At 33.8% G+C, this 24,195-nt stretch overlaps 1 protein-coding gene across 1 annotated transcript in view; it reads right to left on the reverse strand.

Moving 5' to 3' along the window:
* FREM2 (FRAS1 related extracellular matrix 2) overlaps positions 1–24,195 on the reverse strand; it is a 199,095-nt gene that overhangs the window by 81,203 nt on the left and 93,697 nt on the right. The window contains exons 3-6 of the mRNA XM_044668953.1: positions 22,744–22,890; positions 15,891–16,121; positions 4,420–4,545; positions 833–1,084 (exon numbers count right to left, since the gene is read on the reverse strand). Coding sequence (XP_044524888.1) covers positions 833–1,084; positions 4,420–4,545; positions 15,891–16,121; positions 22,744–22,890 — 756 coding nt within the window. The remainder of the gene's footprint in view (positions 1–832; positions 1,085–4,419; positions 4,546–15,890; positions 16,122–22,743; positions 22,891–24,195) is intronic.

Raw genomic sequence — 24,195 nt, forward strand, 5'->3', positions numbered from 1 at the left:
ACAAGGAAAAGACTGGCCAGGGAGAAGAAATAAATGTTGTGGCTTATTGTTTCCTGTGTGTGGCTCCCACACAGTTATCCACATCTTACTTCCTTCTTCACTAGTAACTTAAAGCAAAACCAAACCAAACCAAACCCCAACAATGCAGCTTTTCATATGGAAAGTTTAGAAAACCCATAAACCCATATTTGTCTGTCTGTCCATTTGTCTCTGTCTTTCTGTTTCTTTCTCTCTCTCTCTCTCTCTCTCTGTCTTTCTCTCTACCAGAGGAAGTGATTTTTCTTTGGAATTTCTCTTTAAGGGTATGTGGTGGAACAAGACCCTCCTGTTCTCTTTCACAAGCTTTCTAGTTACTGATTTAACATCCTTGCCTGACAGGTTCCATCAGGAATGACTTTGGATACAGAGCTTAATTGCAAAATCCATCCAGACTAGCAAAAACAGAAAATAACTGGGTTTACCCATACTTATTTTCCTTATTTTTTCTTTATTTTTAAAAAAAATTAGTCATTTAATATTGTCTGGCATCATTTACATAGTGTATAAAATGAAATGTAAGTACTTAAAAATCATCTTATATGAACAAGATCACACATTATGCAGAGATATAGAGGCAGCAAAATAAGAATAGTTAATTATAAAATAAGTGTGACTTAGTGCCACTTTCCATTTATTTCTACATCACTGACTTTAGGTTTGATTAAGGATGGAAACAGGTGGAGATGGAAAGATCACCAAGTTGATGTATGACAGGAGAATAACATCTTTATTATCATCCTTTGCCACTTTTTGCTTCTAGATATAACATTTAGAATGATAAATTAGTTCTTACCATCATCTTTGTCAGGGATAATCGTAACCTGAGCTCCTGGGAATTCTGAACCAATTCTTCCGCCCATGGGCATGCTCAGCAGAACGTGAAATGTTTCAGCTTCTTCATATAGGGAGTCATCGATAATAACAATCCGGCACATTTTCTCCCGTTCATCTTTGTCAAATCGGAGAACACTGGTATGATCCTCAGGCCTGGATATGTAATCAGAGTATGAGAGCACAGATGTTGGGACTGTCCCTGTTGCAGTTCCTAGGAGGAGAGAGTAGTCAAACAGTTTCATGAGGAAAAAGATCCCAAGGCTGCTTTCAATGACAATAACTTTCATAACCAGAATTTTCCTGTCATTTTCAATGTACTCTCATAATGATCAATTACTTCTCCCCCCTACCCGCTACATTATTAATCCAATTCTTGAGATTTTAAACTGAATCCATGCCATTAAAAAAAGTATTATGTATAACAAAAAACTCTGACAGGGGTCTAATTACTCAAATATACAAGGAGTTAAATCAATTATATAAAAAATCAAGCCATTCCCCAATTGATAAATGGGCAAGAGACATGATTTGTCAATTTTCAGGTAAAGAAATCAAAAGTATCAATAAGCACACGAGAAAGTGTTCTAAATCTCTAATAATTAGATAAATGCAAATCAAAACAACTCTGAGGTATCACCTCACACCTAGCAGATTGGTTAAAATGAAAGAAGGGGAGAATAATGAATGCTGGAGGGGATGTGGCAAAATTGGGACATTAATGCATTGCTGGTGGAGTTGTGAAATGATACAACCATTCTGGCTGGCAATTTGGAACTATGCTCAAAGGGTTATAAAAGAATGCCTGCCCTTTGATCCAGCCATACCATTGTTGGGTTTGTACCCCAAAGAGATCATAAATAAACAGACTTGTACGAAAATATTTATAGCTGTGCTTTTTGTGGTGGCAAAAGAACTAGAAAAGGAGGGTATGTCCTTCAATTGGGGAATGGCTGAACAAACTGTGGTATATGCGGGTGATGGAATACTATTGTGCTCAAAGGAATAATAAACTGGAGGAGTTCCAGGTGAACTGGAAAGACCTCCAGGAACTGATTCAGAGTGAAAGGAGCAGAGCCAGAAGAACACTGTACACAGAGACTGATATACTGTGGTAAAATTGAATGTAATGGACTTCTATACCAGCAGCAATGCAATGACCCAGGACAATTCTGAGGGATTTGTGGTAAAGATGGTACCCACATTCAGAGGAAGGACTGCAGGAGAGGAAACACATAAGAAAAACAACTGCTTGAACACATGGGTTGGGGTGGACATGATTGGGGATGTGGACTCGAAACTACCACACCAATGCAACTACCAACAATTTGGAAATTGGTCTTGATCAAGGACACATGATAAAACCAGTGGAAATGTGCATCGGCCATGGGTGGGGGAAGTGCGGGGTATGAAGGGGAAAGTAGGAGCATGAAGCATGTAACCATGTTAAAAATGAATATTAATAAATGTTTAAAAAAGTATTATGGTCTCCCATTTTTACTCCTCTTCAGTTCTAAATGAAAGACAAATTAAGTTCTAAATGAAAGACAAATTAAAGACTTCTCTTAGAAATTATAAAAGCATGCTCAGAGATGAACAAAATATTATGGATACCTGATTTTATCTGTGTAGCTTTTAAATTTAAGAGTTATGCAGAGACTTTTACAGTCCTGGTCAGCAAAAATAGTAAATTTCTAGTAAGGTTCTTCAGGTTATAATTTAAATTAGGGAATAATTAATTATGTTATACAAATCAGTTTAATTAGAGCCATTTTTCATTAGAAATAATTTGACATAAAAAGGAAGATTTTTAACATAAATATTTGATATTGATTATATACATAAATGCATTATTCATAAGAAAATTATTTTGAAAGATACTATAACTAAAATTTAATATTCAGTGGTCTGAATTGTCATTCTTTGTTCCACTAAGTCTAAATAACCATATTGATTTTATTCATCCTCCAGAAAGAGGTTGTTATTTATTTCTAAGGAAAATATTTATTGCTGAGGGAGCAGGAAAGATGTTGGGGTTAGTAAGGAAGATTATTACAGTGCATTTTATCTATTTAGTTAGGGAAGCCTCCAAAGAGTTTCCTAGGAATACCCTGTAGGGTTATAGTAATACCTAGATGGCTAACGGGGAAGTTGGGATAAATTCTAATAATCTTAGCTATCTGTATGATGGCTAGTAAGTGGTTAATCTGCAAATCTTGCCTCATTGTAGTGGAACAAACTGTTTCCTCTGGCTGCTCTGATTTTAATGTAATGATTTACTCTGCTAAGATATCCTTCTGGGTGAACTGGTTCATTCTGTCTACTGGAAGATCAAAGCAGCCCAAGAATGTTAGAGAGAATCAGTATCTGTCAATGGATGATGGATTAGACCTACACAAAAGTCAGCCACAAATCCAATATGATTTTGTCCTGAGTTTAAGGTCTAATAAGCTAAACCAGAAAGACCCATAAATACCTTAGCAAGATAGTGTATTTGCCTTTAAGAGACAAAATGTTGGTCAGATATAGCTAAACTATAAAATTTCAGATGTTGTCTCTCCCACCAGACATTTTGTCATTTTAAATTATCTTGCAAGTATGTAAAAAAAAGCTGTCCAGGTGCTACATATTGCTGACATTTATATGCCTCCTTAAGTTTGCAAAGCAACATATATATATATATACATATATATGTGTGTGTATATACATGATATGTATATTCTCTTATTTGATCTCTATGACAATATTCTAACACTATAGTTAAAATATTGTTTAATTTATAAATAGGGAAACTAAGGCCCAGAATGGCAATAATTTGCCATCTATTATGTATTGTATATAATAATAGCTAATATTTAAATAATTCTTACTATATGTCAGGCACTATGCCAAGTGCTTTACAATTATTTTCTCATTCGATCCTCACAATAACCCTGAGAGAGGTACTATTATTGTCCCCATTTTACAGATGAGGAAACTAAGGCAAAACAGGGTTAAGTGACTTGCACAGGGTCACACAGCTAATAAGTGTGAGAGACTGGATTTGAAATCAAGTCATTCTGACTCCAGACCCAGACCTCTATGTACTGCACCCATCTTCCTGACTCCTGATCTACTGTACTAGTGGTGTCAGACTCAAATGATGACTCAGAAAACATCAAATTAATACTAACTATATTATATTGTATCTTTATGTATTTTGTTAAATATTTTACAAATATATTTTAATCTGGTTTGGCTGCATTCATATTACTTGATACCTTTGCACTGCATTTCATCATCAATAATTTGCAATGTGGAGCCTTCAAATTCCTTCCTTTCAGAGTATTTGTACCTGTACTTTTAAGGATGTTCCAAAAAGTAAATTTATTTTTTCAGTAGTCCTAGGTCCATGGTAAAGAATGACTATGAATGCTTCATTACTAGTTAGTGGCTTGTAAGAAATAAAAAGGAAGAAAACTGCTTTAAGTATAAACCTATTTATGTCTTTGCCTTGAGAGGGTTGCCTTATCTGCAGTCATCATTTGTATTTAACTTGACTTTTACTACCTTGTTGAGTGTAGCAGATCACCATTAATTCCTGGCTCACATCTCCACTTCTCTTGATGGGGATGAACAATTCACCAACATCTTCTTCAATGGTGTAGACAGACTGAGGAATAAAGACAGTTGATTCTGCAGAGATAACATAGAATAGTCATTACTGTACTTTCTGAGATCATCACCTGTGAAACAATCATCTACATATTCAAGTTTTTCCCCATGTTTGTTTTTTGTTGTTGTTGTTGTTGCTCCTTTCCTGATATGCTACAGAAAAATGATGGGGGTGGAGAGAAGGTGTGGGGGAAGGAGACAAATCCCTAAGCCATACAGACTCAGAGCCAATGCATCCTCTCTTTAGGACCTTAAAAAAATGATTTCTCTTTCATCTTCAGTGTAATCTCTTTTTCTCACTTAAGTAAGGGCTTCTGGCATACCTTCTCTGAAAGCTAGTTTTGGTCTCTTGGCAGAGAATGAAACTCAAGCAAATTAATTTAATCTCTTTCATTTTGGATGATGCATGCTTAGAGGGATAATCATGCAACATACACCTTTTTTTTTAAAGCAGAAATTCCTTTGGAATTCAGGACTCTATTCATCAGATATAAAGAAGCATTTATTTGGACTCTTTCCCTAGAAGAGTAACTATGATATATACTCACACAAAAATAAACTTGTCCTTTTTTATGTTAGATGAAGACTACATCAAAGGGTAATAACAAAAAAATTTTTCATGCAGATGATTTCAATAATTTCCAAGATATATTTTATGTAATGCTGTAGAAAACGACTGAATTCAACATAATTACTTCAGAGTTTATTACTTAAGGACTTTATTAACAATTAATTTCCTTAAAATCCCAATAATTACTGAAAATAACAACCCATAAGGCTGAAAAACTGTACCCATGGCTCTGAGATGGTTAAAGAATACCAGAATTATTGCAGGTGAGGACATAATACTTAATAGAAAATGTCATCATATTGATTTCATAAAATATGTGGCCTTAATATTTCATAAATATGAGTTTAAGATCTCTAATTTTTGTTTTGGATTTACAACAGTTTCTTTTATCTAGATAATTACAACAGTTTCTTTTATCTAGATAATTCCATCATGTTTTTAGTTCAAAAGTATAAGTCCATGCAATAAGATTGAGTTTTGAATGAACTACACTTATATGAATTAGGATTTCATTATTCCTAATTCCTTTAAACCAAAAACACCCCCCAAATGTTCAATTTCAAGGTAGAGATTTTCATAAAATTTTGAAACAAAGAAAGTAAAGCATATTATGCAAAGTTGATATATATAGTTAATTGTGTTGATTTTTTCAAATGAATATAGGGAAAGTCATTCCATCATCAAAAGAAATTTGATATTTGCCAATGGGCATTTCACTCTACTCTGCTTTAAACTTGCAAGTCATAGTTTGTACAGAAAAAATCTACTTGTTGGGTGGTATTTAATATAATTAATGCACATTCAGTTCATCTGTATTAGTCAGGAACTTATTTATAAAATTTACTTGAGAAATTCCATGTGTTGGATTTTAATTATTAAGGCCCCCTGACGTTGGAGTGTTGAATATCACTTTCTTACACTGTACCACTTCTGCCTGTAGAGTAAGGCAGGTCAGCACTCCTTCCATTTGTCAGTAGACTTGAATTATGAAAGAGAGAAAAGTAGGGTGATCTTGGTGGGGGGCCCTCAGCTCTGGAATTCACTCCTCCACTTGGCTTGACAAAGCCCGGGCTTGCTGACCTTGAGGGCACAGTACCAGGCTTATCTATTCCCTTGGGCTTTTTTTTTTTTTTTTTGTCTATGGGAAACGTGACTAAATATGTAGAGGGAGAAAGTGGTTGGGGGTATAGAGGAGGGGAAATTGAACTAGTAGAATTTTTTGTTAACTCTGTACTTCACTTTACCATGAGAGCTGATAATTTCATGTATGCAGCTTGCTTCAAGAGGGTATGACATTTTGGACTCATTCAGTGATGGTGTCAAAAATGTTAGCAGCAGTTGATCAATTTACCTTAAAGTGGCAATAACTTGGGAATCAAAGGGTAGAGGCACAAAAATGAGGCCAACTTAAGTTAGATTTTTAAAAGTCGCTAAGCTGAACTTAGTTCTAGAAAAGTACGTGTAGAGGCAGATAAGGATTAATAATAATAACAATAACAATAATAATAATAATAAAAAACCCACCCTATATCTATGGATCAATTCCTCTGCTTGAAAGTAAGCATTGCTCAGAAGATATCCCAGTTTTAGAGAAAGTTTAAAAACAAAACAAAACAAAATAAGGTTGGTGCCTACTACTTCTTGGTTAGTTGGATGAGTGAATAAATAAAAGAATGGATATTTCAGTCACATAAGAGGAAGAGTCAATGTCCTTAAGATTTTTTTTGTATTAGAGGAAGCTAAGTGATAAGCAATTGCTTTTTCTGTGAACTAATGGGCATAAGTGAAACAAAGTTTGAATTGAAGAATATTTATAAGTAGCATTGACATTATTTGCTACAGGTTCCAAGTAGTTTTCATAAGCTATTGTTGTTAATACTACAAAGAAGAAACACTTCTCTCTATAGAATAGGTTCTTATGCTGATATTTATGAATTTTTACAAATGAATTTCAATGATTATATTTTGGTATGATTTGTTTTCTTTGTAATCATATGCTCTTTGTACATTTGAAAATATCATTCAAAGAAAGGACCTGTGGGTTTCACCAGGATACCAAAGAAATCCCTGCCATACACAAAAAATTCTTGTTCTAGAAATTGACCAACTCCTAGTATATGAGAGATAGAGACAGAGAAAGATGAAGAAAGATATTGCTCTATAAAATTTAACAGGACAAAGTAACTTCTTAAAAACTCTGTTGAAATGTGAGAAAGAAAATAAAATATGGTCTCATGAATAGCATTAAATTTAGTCCACTAAAAGAACTTGTTGTAAATATTACATTTTTTTTTAAACCCTTACCTTCCGTCTTGGAGTCAATACTGTGTATTGGCTCCAAGGCAGAAGAGTGGTAAGGGTGGGCAATGGGGGTCAAGTGACTTGCCCAGGGTCACACAGCTGGGAAGTGTCTGAGGCTGGATTTGAACCTAGGACCTCCCGTCTCTAGGCCTGACTCTCATTCCACTGAGCTACCCAGCTGCCCCTAAATATTACATTTTTAAAATATCGTATTACACTTTTATATTGTATTCTCCTTTAAATTTGTGGACAAATGATGGTAAAGACAGGGTTTGCTATTTATATGAAAGTTAAATCTGAGAAACTCTATCAACCAGTTTAAGCCTTGTTTTTTGTCCTCTATAAAATTTTGATCAACCACTTTGGGGACATGAATGAATAATAAATAGGAACATTGTCATAGAAATCATGACAACATGTACTCCTAAAATATGAATTCCTCGCTTCTAACAGCATGACACCATATTGAGTTATCTAAGAGTTATCTAGTATAGTATTGTTTGTGCAACCCAAGAAAAGTATGAAGGTTGACGATTTTCCTTGGGTATTATCCAAAACTTTAGGTAGTATATGAAAACCTCTAATCGTTGAGTTCCTGGCAGGCAACACTATTGCACAAAAAAATCCAGGCCATCCATGCTGTCTTCTCTCCTGGTTCTGCCTTGCCTCCATGTGCCTTCCTTCACTGCCTTTACTCCAAAACCTCTTTTCCAACTCCCTTTCATGTCTTTCCCCATTAGAATATAAATTCTTTGAGGGCAAAGACTGTCTTTTTCCGACTTGAAGTCAGGAAGACCTGAATTAAAATCTGTTCTCAGACACTTACTAGCTGAGTGACCCTGGGCAAGCTACTTAACCCTGTTTGCCTCAGTTTCCTCATCTGTAAAATGAATTGGAGAAGAAATGTCAAACCTTACCAGTATCTTTGCTGAGAAAACCACAAATGAGGTCATAACTAAAACAAATGAATAAAGACATTTGCATCCTTCAAATTTGGCACAGGGTAGGTGCTTAACATATTATCTATCTATCTAATGTTGGACTGTCAAGGAATACTATTTTATTCCAGTAGAGGCCTGTATTTATTTTGCATAGCTAAAGTTTTTTTTCCCTAACAGAATCATTTCTGTTTGTACCTTTCTGTGCTTATTAGAAAATGAACATTCTGTGGTTAACAAATTGTTGTAACCTCCTTTTTTTTCTCAAGACTTCTTAATCACATAAAATTATGACCCACATACTGAACTGAGAGTGTGTGGATGTAGTTCAAAGGCAAAATTCCTGATGTTGGCAGGGCTGACGTTCTGGCCTCCTTCCTATATCACTTCTCTGTCCTCAGTTACAATGGATTTTCATTTTATCAGTTCTTGACACTTCAGCCTTCAAATTTGGCGATGGACATGAACCAGCCACCCAATGTTTCCCTTCATCCTACATTCCCTATAGTGCAACAAATTACAATTTATTTTAGGTCTAGGGAGAAAAAATTGCCTGAGTCATTTGAATTCTATGTCATAAACTAAGAGTTCACACAAGGTGCACAGAAGTTGCCATCTCTTTTCATTCGATTATGTTAGAGGTCTTGAGATATGCAAGATTCCACATTGTATGAATTAAATTTATTCTATGTTAATAATTACTGAAACTAACACAGTCCCACTGAAAAAAGTATCTGATGGGCAAAAATTTAATCAATTAATTTAAGATTACATATGCATATACGTATGTATAAAATATATGTACACATTTGTTTTCATTCTGCATTTTGTAAAGAGATTAGAAGACTTCAAACCACAGCCTAAATAATAGCATTGAATTTCTTAAATATTCTAGGTGGTCAGTCCTACTCCTATAGACTCAGCAAGATTTTATTCTCCCATGCATACAGAAACTGTGCACTGTTTAGAAAGGGTTTGACATAAAAAGTGAAGGAAGCTTTTCAACATAAATGTCCACAATGCCTTACATTTATGAATACAAAAATATTATTGACTGAATTTATAAGAAATTATTTTAAAATGCAAATAAGTTCAATGAAGCTTTAGCCTGGAGGTCTATAAGTTAATATATAAATTTTAAAAAGGAGTAAGCATAAATTTATTTTATTTTATTTTATTTTTTAAACCCTTACCTTCTATCTTAGAATTAATATTATGTATTGGGCAATGGGGGTTAAGTGACTTGCCCAGGGTCACATAGCTAGGAAGTGTTTGAGGCTAAATTCGAGCCTAGGACATCCTGCCTCTAGGCCTGACTCTCAATCTACTGAGCTACTCAGCTGCCCCCAAGTAAGCATAAATTTAAAAGATAAGATAACATCCTTAAAAAAACAAAGTATAGAAATATTTTTCCATTTGTTTCTATGGAAAATCAAATTGTGTTGCTTATAGTTCCAAAAATTGTCCATGAAATAAGATTTCATATTTATGTACTCCTTTTCTTAACAATTTTTGTTAACTTTAACAAATATTAACAAATTCTCACATTGTCTTTTAGAAGGGAAGAAACACTACATTATCAGCAATAATTTCTGAAGGGGTATTGGTAAGAATCAGAGAGGTGAGAAACTTTTTACAATCACACAGTGTTTTTTTTTTTAATGTTTTTAATGTTTTTTTTTCTCCCCTTTCTGAGCAATCATTAAAAGGGGCACCATTAAAGTGTGTTCTATAAGTTGATTTCTTCAGGTCATTTGACATCATTGTAGGACCCCCGATGGACTATTTGTCATTTGCTCTCTGGGGTGTGGGAATGATTTCCCTACTTTTAGCTCTGGGAGTAAGACGGAAGAGATACAAGAAGAAATGGCCTGCCACCCCTAAGAATTCAACACAATCATCTAAAAAATTAATTGGGTCTGCTTTGTGGGACATTCCAACCCAATTAGCAGAGGATCAGTGTCAGGTGAGATGGTTATGCATGTGGTGGCATTGTGGATAGAACAATGGAATTGAAATCAGGAGGACCTTGGTGCTCATTTAACCCAATGCTAATGGTGAGAATTTGGGCAAATGATTCTCTTTATACCTCAGTTTCTTCATCTGCAAAATAGCGGAGGGGGGGATTGGACTTGAAGTGTCTCTAGAAACTCTAGACTCTAAGGTCTTTTTCAAGCTCTAAATGTATATGATGATATGATACTATGAATTATTTATGGGAAGAATTCCATTATTTAATCCATCAGTGAAGATCTAATCTTTTCACGTTAGTCAAGGCTAAAGGAAACAGCCAAATAATATTGTTTGAAAATGTTTAGCTTCTTCTGACAAGCTAAGGAAGAAAACTATAAAGACTGAGTTCTTTCTCTCTAAAATGAGGGCATTGGCCTGTCTCTTTCAGCTTTAAAAATCTTTAATTCTCTATAAAGCAAAAGAAGTTACAAGGAAACAAAGCATTATTTTTTGGACTAAAAGCAAAACAGAAATCCAAAGTGAAAGAGAGAAGGACAGAGAAGAAAAAACTGGCAAAATTTGTTCAATTTAAATGGGCCTATAAGATAAAGATAACCTTTTTCATTCAACTCTCTTTTTCACATTAGGCTCCAAATGTAACATGGCATGAGAATAAATCAGTTTTCTCTAAGAGACTAATATCTACAAAGGGGTAGTTCCATATGTCTCCATTTTGTTTTTTTGCCATCTAGCCCAAGTTTTCAACTAACAAAACACTTTTCCCTCCTGAAGACAAAGGTGGAGCAACCAGTTGATGAAGTGGGTAGAATGCAGGGGCTAGATTCAAGAAACTCATCTTTGTGAGTTCAAATCCACCCTCAGGCACTTACTAGCTATGTGATCCTGAGCAAATCATTTAACCTTGTTTGCCTTGGTTTCCTTATCTGTAAAATGATCTGGAGAAGGAAATGGCAATCTACTTTAGTATCTTTGGCAAGAAAACTCTAAATGAGGTCACAAAGAGTGGAACATGAATGAAAACAATGAATATAACAAGAGAATCACTGACATGGACTGCAAGAAAATAAGCTTCTAAAGTCCCATAGTCCTATAGTTTCTTAAATATCCCAACCATCCACTGCTTGTGTCAAGAGACAGGGACTGTGGTCTAGAGTGTTTAGCACTAGGGCTAGAGATAGAAGGTCAATAGATTCATTTTGGTCTTTTGTATTCTCAGTACCTAGCAGAGTATTTGGCATAGGGGGGTAATTAATTAATATTTGTTGAGTGATTTCTAGTGGAAAATGGTGTCAGGGATTAGACCTGTGATTTCTATGGTATATGGAATTCCTGGAGAGAAACTTCCTCTACCAACAATTCAGCAACTTTTTTTTTTCAATTAATGCTCTTAGGCAATTGCTTAGACCCAGAGAGGTTTTGACTTGCCCAAAGTCACAAACCAGGATATGTCAGAGGTGGGATTTGAACTCATGTTACAACATGTTGCCTTTTGTTGTATAGCAGTTAAAAAAAAAGAAACAAAAGTAAGAAATTTGTTCTGGGAAAGGAAAATGTGAGAACTACAAATATTCCTCTCTATTTGGCATTCATATAATCTATAGGCAAAGCCTTATACATTTTTATGGGATATGAGGAATTTAGACATGGACTAGACTAATTGCAAAGACTAAAGGTTTGGGAAGTTTGTTTTCTGTGGGTTTATACAAAGAGTCACTTAGTCCAAAGATGAGGTCATTGTTGATGCCATGATTTAGAAACATGTGATTGGATACTACAAGTTGAATAGCTGTTCTCTAATTATACTGATTATACAAAAACAAGAAAAAATGGTTTAAATAGAAGGAAATGGGGTTCAATCTAGGCATTAAGCTGCCCTTGCTAATTATCCAGTTTTCATATGCTATGTTGTAGTATGAAAAGAAGCAAAGATTTCCTCTGGAGATTTTAAAGGATGACAGACAATTAAGATGGCTTTAGGGAAGGTCTTTAGATACCAGAGAGAGGAGAGAGATGCCAAATTAGCAGGCCTCTAGCTCATTTCCAGCCCTTCTATTCCATAAGACTACAGGCATAAAGAGGCAGACAGAGCTAGTAAAGAGTAGGTCAAAATCAAATTGAATCAAATCTTTTATTTCTTGATAAAAGGAAACGCAACCTTGTAAGTTAGAAACCAAGTATTCAGAAGTTAATTAAAATAAAATTTTAACACATGAATGGGCATTAAGGACAAATTAGATTTTTTAATCAGGAAATTTTGCTACATGGGCATTTACCAAATTCTCAGGACCAGATGAAAGCCTGGTTTATCCTTATACCATTCTGACCAAATTAAATTTAATGCTAATTGCCCTTTTATGGGACTCTAGAATAAATTTGAACAGTGCATTTAACTAAATGAGAGGGACAGTGTTTTGGAAAAAAAATAAGGTTGTAACAATAGAGTCTCTATTTTCTATATTTAACTGTGCTCAACCATCTAAAGCAGGGATTTCCTCATGACTCTTCTGGTTAGTGCACTTAGGTCGATTTTATCTTGGCAGAGGTTTAAGAGCTCTCTGATTGACAAAGCAAAGTGAGCTGGCCATTTAAAAACAAACCATGGCTTCTGACAGAGGGGATTTTAACTTCAGAAGAGACTCTAAAAGGTTTTCATTAAAAAAAAAAGTTGGTTCTCAAAAAAGCTGCTCAGACATCATTTTCAGCCAACACTGAGAAAAAGGCAGCCCCGAGGGCCTGGGAAAGAAGGAGGAGAAAGGACTATGGTCAGAGGCAAGCAACAAGGTTCATCCTCGTTGACCACCATTGACTTAACTTTCTTGTCCACAGGCAAGAAAGTTTAAATCGAAAGAAATTTAAAAGCTTTAAGGCACTGATACTTGGGGCAGAGAGGAGAGAAAATCATAGAAACTAAGGAGCAGAATACATTTTCAATATTCTATTCCACATTCTCATCAATATCATCGAGTATTCAAAATCTGTTCTTGGCTGCATTAATTTTAATTTCATCACCTCATTCCATAATCTCAATCCCCAAATGCTTGTTTCAATGATGACTTTTTAATTTTCACCAACAACTCACATTTATATGCTACCTACTATGTTCTAGGCATTATGCTAAGGACTTTACAGATGTCTTATTTGATCCTCACAACAAACTTGGGAGGTAAGTGCTATTAGTATCTCCATTTTACGGATAAAGAAATTCAAGCAAATAGAGGTTGAGTGACTTGTCCCAGGTCATACAGCTAGTAAGTGTCTGAAGAACATACCCATATAATTCCTGATGCTGTTTTTTTTCTCTCAAATTAGAAAGATTTTAGTTTGTACTTTAACTTTGAGATAATACTTTGCTTTGAATTTTTCACAGTAGAATTTTGCCAAGGAGCTCCATTACTGGTAACGTGGTAGGTGCTAAATAAATGCCAGCTATTGTTATTTTTAATTATACTATAGAATGTTACAGAACATCCTTTTTGCTCTCTCATTCCTCATTTTCTTGAAAGAACTTTCAACATCTCTTGGATAAATCTCAATCCATGGTGCCAACTAGAAATAAATAGAGAAAAGGCTAGCCATACAGCCAAGAAGACCTAGATTTAAATCCTGTATCTGACACATGATAACTTTTGTGTCTCTGGACAAGTCTTTTAACTTCTCAGTGCCAATGCCAGTCTAAGATTATAAATAGTATTTGGGGGAAAATCCAAGGCAATGTATAGTTGTACAATAAAGATAAAGACTAAAATTTTTGTAACTTTGGAAAAAATAGATTCAGAAATTAGATGTGCTACTCAGGTACTTGCTGGTTGTAAAATCTTAGTTTTAACCTTTTAATAATTTCTTTATTTCTCTCAACTTCTTAATTTATTAAATGGGCATAATAACACTTAGCTCCCAGAGCTGTTGTGAGACTCAAATGAAATAAACATTGTAAAGTCCTTAGTTCAGTGCCTGGCACATAGTAAGCATTATACAAATTTATGTGCTATTAATAGTAGTATTCTCTTTTGCCTTTGAGGAGGTAATAAATTATAGATTTATAGGCTCTTAGGTCTAGAGATACAAAGAATTTCAGAGGACATCTAGTATATAGCCCTTTCATTTTATAAAGGAAGAAATGGTGAAACAGAGCAGATATATATCAAAGAGTAATAAAATATTACAGCAACCTTGTATTTGGCTAAAAGTATAGATCCACATTTAGTGGAAAAGAATTCCATATTTGGTAAAAATTTCTGGATCAATTGGAAAGTAGTTCTATGAAAAAAAAGATCAACATGAATATATGACCATGATATAAAGAGAGATATACTAAGCAAATAAGAACAGGGAACATATTAAATAGATTTGTGAATAGGAAAGGAATTTATAAGTAAACAAGAGATGGAGAGCACTATGAGATATAAAATAGATAATTATAATAAATTTTAAAGTTTCTATACAAATAGAACTAATATAGTCAAGATTAGAAGGAAAGCAGAAAATTGAGGAAAATTTTATGAATAATTTATCAGATAGAGGCTTCATAATTAAAATATGTAAAGAACTTTGTCAAATTTATAAGAATAAAAGCCATACCCCAATTGATAAATGATCAGAAGACATGAACAGTTTTGGGTTGAAGAAATCAAGGTTGTATATAAGTATATATAAAAAAATGTTCTAAATCACTACTGATTAGAGAAACGCAAGTCAAAATTCTTAGATATTATCTCACACATCAGATTGGCTAAAATGATAAAGATGAAAATGATAAATGTTGGAGAGCATGTGTGAAAAAATATTATTGCTGGGTCTATTTCCCAAGGAGATCAAGAAAAAAAGGAAAAGAATCAATTTGTCCCAAGATATTTGCATTAGCTTTCTTTGTGGCAGCAAAGAACTGGAAATTGAGGAAATGTTTATCAATTGGGGAATGACTGGATAAATTGTTGTATATGAGTGTGATGGAATATTATTACTGCTCTGTAAGAAAAAATGAACAGGTTAATTAAAAAAAAAACTTGGAAGGATCTATATGAGATAATGAAATGAGGAATGAGTAGAACTGAGAAAACATTATATATAGCTAGAGAATTAATATTTGAAGAATAACATGTAAATAACCACCTCCAGAAAATGAACTGAAAAGTGGAAACATGAAAGATACAATCTATAGATATAAAATAATATAAAATAAAGAAGGAAACTGCGGCCCAGAAAGATTAAATGATTTGACTAAAGTCACAATTGAAAATCTAGTTGATAGATTAGAAATAGTGGTTAAGGACATAATTTTCAAACAGAAAACATCAACTGACTTGATTTACTATGTCACAGGTCACAATATCTCTTAATTAATAATTTAAGGAAAATGTCACAATGGAAGCTAAAGATAAGAGAATATATGGGTTTACCCATATTTGTGGTACAAATAAATTTTAAAAATTCCTTTGATTTCTAATTTTATTCCTCATATTTACTGAAAACAGCTTGCTATTTTGGTAAATTCTTGATAGAGTTCAAAGTGCAATTCATTTTTAAGAATGTGTTCATTTGAGTTAGCCTTTAGAAACAACAGGAAAAGATGTTAAACCTCTTACCATCTCCTGGGTCAATAATCTCCACTGTTGTCATGGCAGGGAATTCCAGAACAGCCATGACGGGCTCTGACAGCACCACTTGGAAGTTTTCTGACTGCTCGTGCTCACTATCACTTAAAATTCGCACTCGCCAGGTTGCTGTGGTTTGACCTGGGTTGAACTGCACTTGTTTCTGTGCTTTTCCTTTGAAGTCTCTGTCTCTTTTTGCTGTGCCATCTTGTGTTCCAATACCTTTAAAAAAAAAAAACAACAACAACCCAGTATTAATTTTGCTTAATTTAATTTGACATCAAATTACTCATTTTTTCTTAGAGTTGAGTGATTCTCTCTCTGTCTCTGTCTCTGTCTCTGTCTCTGTCTCTGTCTCTCTCTTTCATCTCTCCCCTTTCCTTTCCTCTGCTCTCCTTCATAAACTAGTGTATAGATCTTTCTCTAAAAATCTTTCTTTTAATTTTGTTCCTAAGACTATTACTATTGGTGAAGAAACTTAAAGGAAGAAATTTAGTTTGATAACTCCAGTAATTAATGAAAGCAAAAATTCATCTTCCTAACATTATTCATTTAATTGAGAACATTAATTTTCTTTCTCCTCTTCTATTAGATTATGAACTCCTTGATGTCAGGAACATTTTTTGTCTTTATTTTTAGCCCAAGTGCTTAATATAATGCCTGGAATGTAGCAGATTCACAATAAAAGTTTTGATGCACTGATTTCAAATGAGAAATTGATCCTAAATAAATAACAATGTAATTAACTTTGCCTTAATCCATGTACTTCATTTTTACAAGTTTATTTAATCCTGAAAAGTAAGGTGAAATTGAATTTTGTATAGTGAGAAAAAAAGGTTCATTAATATATGATTTCCAGTTTTATAGGTGATGACTGAACTGCTCAGTGGGAGTTGTGGGGAACATCTTATTATGAAGAATTCAAAGCAATGTGTTATGTTAAAGAAAAGATAGAGGTTAAATTTGTTTATGTATTTATGTTAAAATTATTTAAGAGAAGAAACAGGTTCAAGAATTAGACAGGTGTGCCATATTGTGGAATGTTATGGAATATCCTTTTATTCTTTAATTCCTCATGCATTTGGCATAGCTTTCAACATATCTTGGATCAGCCTCACTGAGCTGCCAACACTGACTGATAAAAGAAAAAGTCATTTCTGAGATTTCTAGCACATATACTGGTCACTGTTTGATGGGAACTATTCCAAGTGGTATTGTTAGCAAAAGCTGCTTGCTAATATTAGTCTTTTGATAGGAGCTGCCCAGTTTTGAAAAATGACATTGTATTCTTTTGGAGACCAGGTAGGAGAAAAGACATAAAAAAATTTTCCCCACTGTAAATATACTATATATAGACTATCCTCCATCTTGCTGGAAACAAATTGTGGTACCTTCTAGATCCAAATTGTTAGTTATTAGAAAAGAAAATCTTCTTGATCTTCCTTTATGAGATCTTCGTAGCATCATGTAAAACCTATGAATGTTTTTCAGTTTTATCATATGGCAGGCCCACAATTATATGTACTCCTGCTAAATGTGGCTAGCATATTGCCATAAGATCACAAAAATTTATCTTGGGTTATTTACAGACAGTTTACCCCCTTTCCATCCCACCCCTCACCTCCTATTTTTGACTTAGAGATTTCCTCCTAGATTTGAACCTTTTGCTACCTTATTCAGATTATAACCTAGTCAGCCCACAACACAGGAAGTGAATATAGGACTCCATGCTAAAAGAAAAAGATATGTGTGCCTGTGTATCACAGATATACACATATACATATATTATAATCAGTTTATCTCTGATTTGTTTGATTTTCTTTGTGAACACGAAAGGAATAAATTTGATAAAAATGATTTTAATAAAAATGATAAAATAACATGAATGGGTTATTAATATCATTTTCCAATCTAAAAGAATATTCCTTGGAAAGAAAAATAATCACAGACAAATATGTAATGTTTGCTCTATCTACAGCATTATATTGTGAACTATGGGACAATCAGAGTTGATATTTATATAAGCAATTTAAAATTTGTAAAGCATATATCCTACTTTAAGCCAAGGCTTTGTAAAACTTTGAGAGGTAGAATCTATAGGTATTGTCTCCAACTTACAGATGTAAGAACTAAGGCTATAAAAAGTGAATTACTTTTTCATTACAATTCAGTTAGTAATTTTAAGAGATGGTGTTTAGAACTAGGTCTTTTCTGATCTGGCACACTGTCTCCTATGATGTGGGCCCTCATAGATATCTTTGTTTCCTTTTATGTCCCATAAATAGCACTTGGAAGAAAAACTTTGCTTAGTAGATGCTCAATATCAATACAAATTGATTGATTTATCAATGTTTATTGAATATAATAATACTAACCACCAGCATTTACATAGCACCTATTATTTGCTAGGCACTGTACTTCTTACATCTGCTTTAAATGTTTTTCAGTTGTTGCCATGAATTATATTGGTTGGTCAGATATTCATTAATTCTGGGACAAGAAAGAATATATGCAACTCTCCAAAGAGTAACCAATGAACTTAGCTTTTACTGTACACTTTCTATTTCTTCTCTCTTAAGTAATGAGACTCAAAACTAAACTAAGAACTAGCTTCCTGTGAACCCCACCAGCTCTTGGGCAGAAATCTATTCAAATGGTCTTATGCCACAGAAATATTTTTGCCAAACATTACCTGCAGCAGGGAAAATTGGTTGAGTTATTCATGAGCTGTGCTAAAGTTCATACTTCTCTTCCAAAGATAATTAATTGTTAAACAAAATCCTTTGGCTCTAATTAGGACTTGGAAGTGTGAAAGAGCCTCTTTGTACTTTAATGTGAAGCCTTTGATATTTTAAACACACTAGTGAAATGGGTGAAGTTTTAGACATTCTCTTTTGCTAATGGAAGCTGTGGATGAAGCAATTATATAATTACTACTGTGAAGAAAACTATATGTACAATTATTGAATTTTCTAACTATTCTTCCTTGACTTCAGCTGTGATGTCAGATATTTGTGAGTATATTAGTAGGTTGTGTAAGGCTTAATGATAGGATTTAAAAAAAAAATAAAGCTTTGATTAAGGAGCTGAGTCAGGCACACACAAGGGCTTGAATCATAGAGAAAGGTAGATCTTTGAGGTTCTGAAGACTTAGGGGCCACTCTTATGTCTGAACTCTACTCCTGGCCCTGGCAAGCTAAATCCTATTCCTGTTTGCTTTGACTGACAAGGTGTGGGCCACCAAGGGGAGGTTTCCAACTTTCTATCACCTTAGGTTATTTAGTAACTCTGTGAGGTTAACCACTTACAGTGGTAGAGTCTTGTATTTTTGCTGCTGCTGACAGCCGTGTCTATAGGAAAAAAATGCTTTGTTCCATACCAAAGCCACACAAATATAAGGCAAACAGATAGAGCATGAAACTGTTCATTGTTTGACCAAAGGAAGCCAACAGGTCAAAATGAACCAGACAATATCTTGAAAGAACATTTACTGAGAATATTTTGCAGCTGTTGACTTTATTGATTAAACACTGGCTGGTTATGTTGTGGCTGATAAAGTAAAGATAGTTGCTTGTTCTGAGAAAACACACGGAATGCAAACGGATGCAAAAATTCTAAGGACTACTAAAGAACTTTGGTTTTAGTCCATTCTTCATTTCTTCTCCAGTAGTTATTCAGGCACAGAATACAAATAAAACATAGCCTTGGACCTGTATCAAAGTGTAAAAAATGAACTGTCCTGATGTATTATTGTGATGTCACTTGGTTGCGATCAGAGTCAGGAAAGATATCTAAAAATCAATTGTGACTATAAGCCATCCAAAATCAGAAAAAAACTCCAATAATTCTCAGAACTCAATCTGAAGAAAATCTTGCTGAGGAGACAAAAATCAGTGTAGTACAAGATGTGAATGCAAAAATTATTTTAAATTGCTTTGTCATTTAGCTGTGACTGCAATCATGAAAGATCAAAAATCACTTGTGACCATATTGTCATCCAAAACCAAAAAAAAATGAGATGCACAATTCTAAGAATTCAACATAGATTTTGTTTTGGGATCAGAGAATAAGCATTTTTGTCATTTCCTGGGTAAATTAATGTTTTTGGGAAAAAACTGGTTGATTTGTGTTCATTTTGTGTTGACATCATCACATAAATAACTGCTTGATTTATAAACCTACTAATTGACAGAAATGGATGTGTTACCAGAGCTATACTATATAGTTTCCCTTTTTGGGTAATGCTATAATTAAATATCATTAAACAACTTTGAGGCAATTTAAATCACTAAAATCAATGTCGTCTGTTGTCATATGAAAGGAAACTGCAAATGTTTTACTGAAGGAAAATTTGCATTCTGTGTTTGAATTTTATAGCATACATGTGAAAATTTAATTAATACAATTTTAAACGTATTCAACCTGGAGACATTTTTACTTTGGGGAAAAAAATCTATGTAGTACAAGAATTATGGATCAAAAATGTTTTTTAAATTGTATGTGATAGACCAGTAAGCAAGCATTTCCTAATGTGTATTATGTACCTGGCACTGTACTGAGCCTGGGGGGATCAAAGGAAGACAAATAGAATATTCTTGCCCTTGAGGAACTCACATTCTAATGGGGGAGATAATTAGAAAGCAATTATCCACATGTGAGATATATACAGGAAGGTAATTTTTTTTTAGTCACAAATTCCAGTCTAAAGAGGAAACTGGAATTATACATTTATTGTGTCATAATTATATACAAAGAAAAGAAGAAATGTTCCAGACAGTCTAGGGGATAAATATGATCCTTAGCACAATAGTAGTCTTATCACTAGTGTTTTTTCTCAAGTGGAATTTAAGTGATTGTATTTCTAGGCATTTGATAATTTGGTTGAGTGAGAATCTTTATATAGAAGGTTGGGTGGATTAGTGGATAGAGTTTGGAACTTAGAATTGGGAAAATTTGGGCTAGTATTTTGAGTTGGACACTTACTGCTGTGTGGCCCTGATACATCCTATGACCTTCCTCAACTTCATTTTCCTCATTTGTAAAATTGATATAATTTTGTACATTTAAAATTCATATGTAAATGTAAGCTGGAGTTACTAATATAGTTGGTCTTTTTATATACTTTTCAGGAATTCAATATAAGTACAAAATCAAATTATAGTAATAATATTTATGATTTCTTCCAACTCTCAAGTTTAAGAGAAACCTTTCCCATTTCCTTTTGTTTTTAGTGTCTTCCTGCTGTTATTTTCAGTTTGTCCTAAAAATAGCTTTGTTGCCTGTAGCTTTTTGCATATTGTTTCCCCATTAGACTAAGAGCTCCAAGAAAGCAAGGATTGTCTCCAACCTTTCTTTGTATCTTCCAGAGCCAAGTACAGATTAGGTACTTAATAAATTTGATTTAGAGGACATGCATTTGAATGCTTATTGAGTGATTGTTGATTGAATTCTAGTTCTTCCATTCTTTAATTATGTGACCTAAAGGGAATTCTCTTATCTTTCTGGCTTCAAGTTCCTTATCTGATAAAATGAGAGGCCAGACTAAATTGGTGGTGTCAAACTTAAACAGAAACAGGACCACTAAAATATACTGGAGGATCCCTGAGGGCTGCATGTCCACTTACACTGCTGTTCAATCATTATTTTTTTTGGTCATATCTGACTCTTTGTGACCTCATTTGGTTTTTTCAGTAAAGATACTGCAGTGGTTTGCCATTTACTTCTCCAGCTCATTTTACAGATAAGGAAATTGAGGTATTCAGTCAATTTATAAAATTGTATATTAGCATACTTAAGTCTTATTGTACTTTATTTTATTAAATATTCCCCAGTTTTGTTTTGTTTGATGCAGGGACTTATTGGCCATGTGTTTGATACCTTTGGACTGGACAGACTTGAAATTCCTTTTTATCTTTATACTTTAACCCTGTGATCTGTTGACCTACACCCTATTACCTAAACCTGTAAACATACCTTCTTTTCTCTTTATAATTGCATGTAAGTGAACACAAATCTAGTAGAAGAAGAGTTTCTCTTCCACTTAGCATTTTTTTTTTTTTGGTAATGAAAGAGATGACAAGAAGGCAAAGCATGCTTATTATGCAAGGCTCTAAAACACCAACTGGAGTGATGGTTTTAAAAGCACACAGAACATTTCCTTTGTCTAGTGTGCTTTATTCCTCTGGAGCTTGTAAGGGCTCACCTGAGCATTCAAGTGCAACCCATGACAGGAAGTTTCTCCTATATGCTTAATGAGTTACTATTGAATAGTTTTTTGTTTGTTCATTATCAAAGGAATGTTCACATAGATTTCACACAACTATTTCATTAGTTAAATTACACGCTATATCCTAACACTCTCTAAATGTTAAACACAAGAGAAACACATTACCCCTACCACATAAATTGATTTCATTTTGTTTTCAAGCCTGTATGTAGAAACAACTTTCCATTTTATTTCATTTCATTTCTGAGGGCCATTGGAAGGCTGAGTCCTGTAAGAAGGATGTATTTTAGTAACAGGTTTCTGATATACTCTGTCTTTTGTCCCTGCCCAGGAGCCAGGCACCAGAAATAACAATAACAATAGACTAGAAGTAGGAAGTAGTTTGAGCCTTGATAACATCCTCAAAAGTTTTATTGGGCAATAATTGTCAAAATAAAGCATAATATCTAATCCTTAGAAAGAATCTATAGGCAAATACCCATTGGCAGCTTGAGAATTTAGTTGACATAAGTTGCTGTTAAGAGTTAGAAATGAGTTAGGAAATTCCATTGAGATTCCCTTGCCAAGAAAGTACAAATTTTCAACAGGAACTAGGATGGAAGAACCAAGTGAACTTACTGACAAAAGAAGTTTCTCCCAGGTAACCTCTGCGTTTGAGAACAATATCCAGAAATTTGGAGTCTTCATTGACCAGGTAGTACTCTTTTTCCAAGGAGATCCATGCCCAATTCAGATAAAAATGTTGGTTTGTCAACTTATTTCCTCCTGGAAGGTAGAATTTTAATGTCAAAATGGTATCTTTTTCTGGCCATATATTCCTTAGATTTCAAACAATAAGCATACACTCAGAATCACCATGATTTGGCATGAGAATGGCATGAAATATTCTTCTTACAAAGAAATCTAATCTAGTTTCAGACTTGCAGAATGTGAAAATTCATTGTAATGATTTACTATATAGTTCCCAATGGCCTGCCTTACAGAATTCTTTGGTTCTCTTAACATGTGTTTTGGTGTATACTCTGTCCTATAACTTCATTTACCACTGGGTTACACAGTAAATGTTAACCAATGGTTAAGTTTCATCTGCTGTAGTTCTCTTTTTCCCTTTTGCTTCATCTGAGCTCTAATTGTTCATTTCTTAAAAACTAGAAGATTATCTCAAAAAAGCATAAAAAAGTAGCATTTGTAAAAAACTTAGGAGAGCTGGTGCTGTATGTTCTTCTGATGAGAAAAAGAGACAGAGAAGTTGAGACATTTTTCAATATGTTTGATTGGAAGTAAAATAGTCATTGTCATTTTCTCCAGATATTATGAATTAAAATAACACTTGGCATTTATCTTGATATTCTGAGTATTATTACTACTATGATGGAAAAATTTCATTTCTTACATATATGGAAAGAGAGATATTCCTCTCTCTCCATCTCTATATATAATTTTAAAGAAATTGCTATTTTCTTCAATGTGATTCTATTTACATTTGGGACTTAACATTTATTTCCAGTAGAAGAAATTGCCAGTTTTTCATGAAAATCTATGGGAAATGATTTGATAAAAAGATACTGAAATAATAGCAATAACTTTAGTAACACATCTATTCTGTAAAGTAAAATATAAGTAAGGAATAAATCTTTATGTTTTGTTGTTAATATCTTCTGAACTCTCTAATTTTTCCCCTTTATGCTAAAATATTGTGATCAAGCAGAAAGCCTGCCACAGTTGAATTGAATTCCACATTATTCCACATGTTATAGGAACTGAGAAAGTGGTGGTTACTCAGTGTATGTGTCACTAAAAGGGGCCACTGCCCCAGGGAAGGAAAGAAATGGAAAGAATTAAGTTCAGCCAGGGCACAAACAAGCATATTGCCAATTATTTTCCAACTCTATAACCAATTTAATAAATCATAATTACATATTAATTAAATATTAATCTTTCCCCATTGTGTTCATATTCAGCAAAATTATCAAGGTATGTACTTATACAGGGTATATAATATTTCCATCACTAAGAATGCAGTTACCATTAAGGGTATAATTTGGATCTCTTGTGGGAGGTGGATTAGAG

This window comes from Gracilinanus agilis, chromosome 3 (genome assembly GCF_016433145.1).
Source record: "Gracilinanus agilis isolate LMUSP501 chromosome 3, AgileGrace, whole genome shotgun sequence".
Taxonomy (NCBI): Eukaryota; Metazoa; Chordata; class Mammalia; order Didelphimorphia; family Didelphidae; genus Gracilinanus; species Gracilinanus agilis.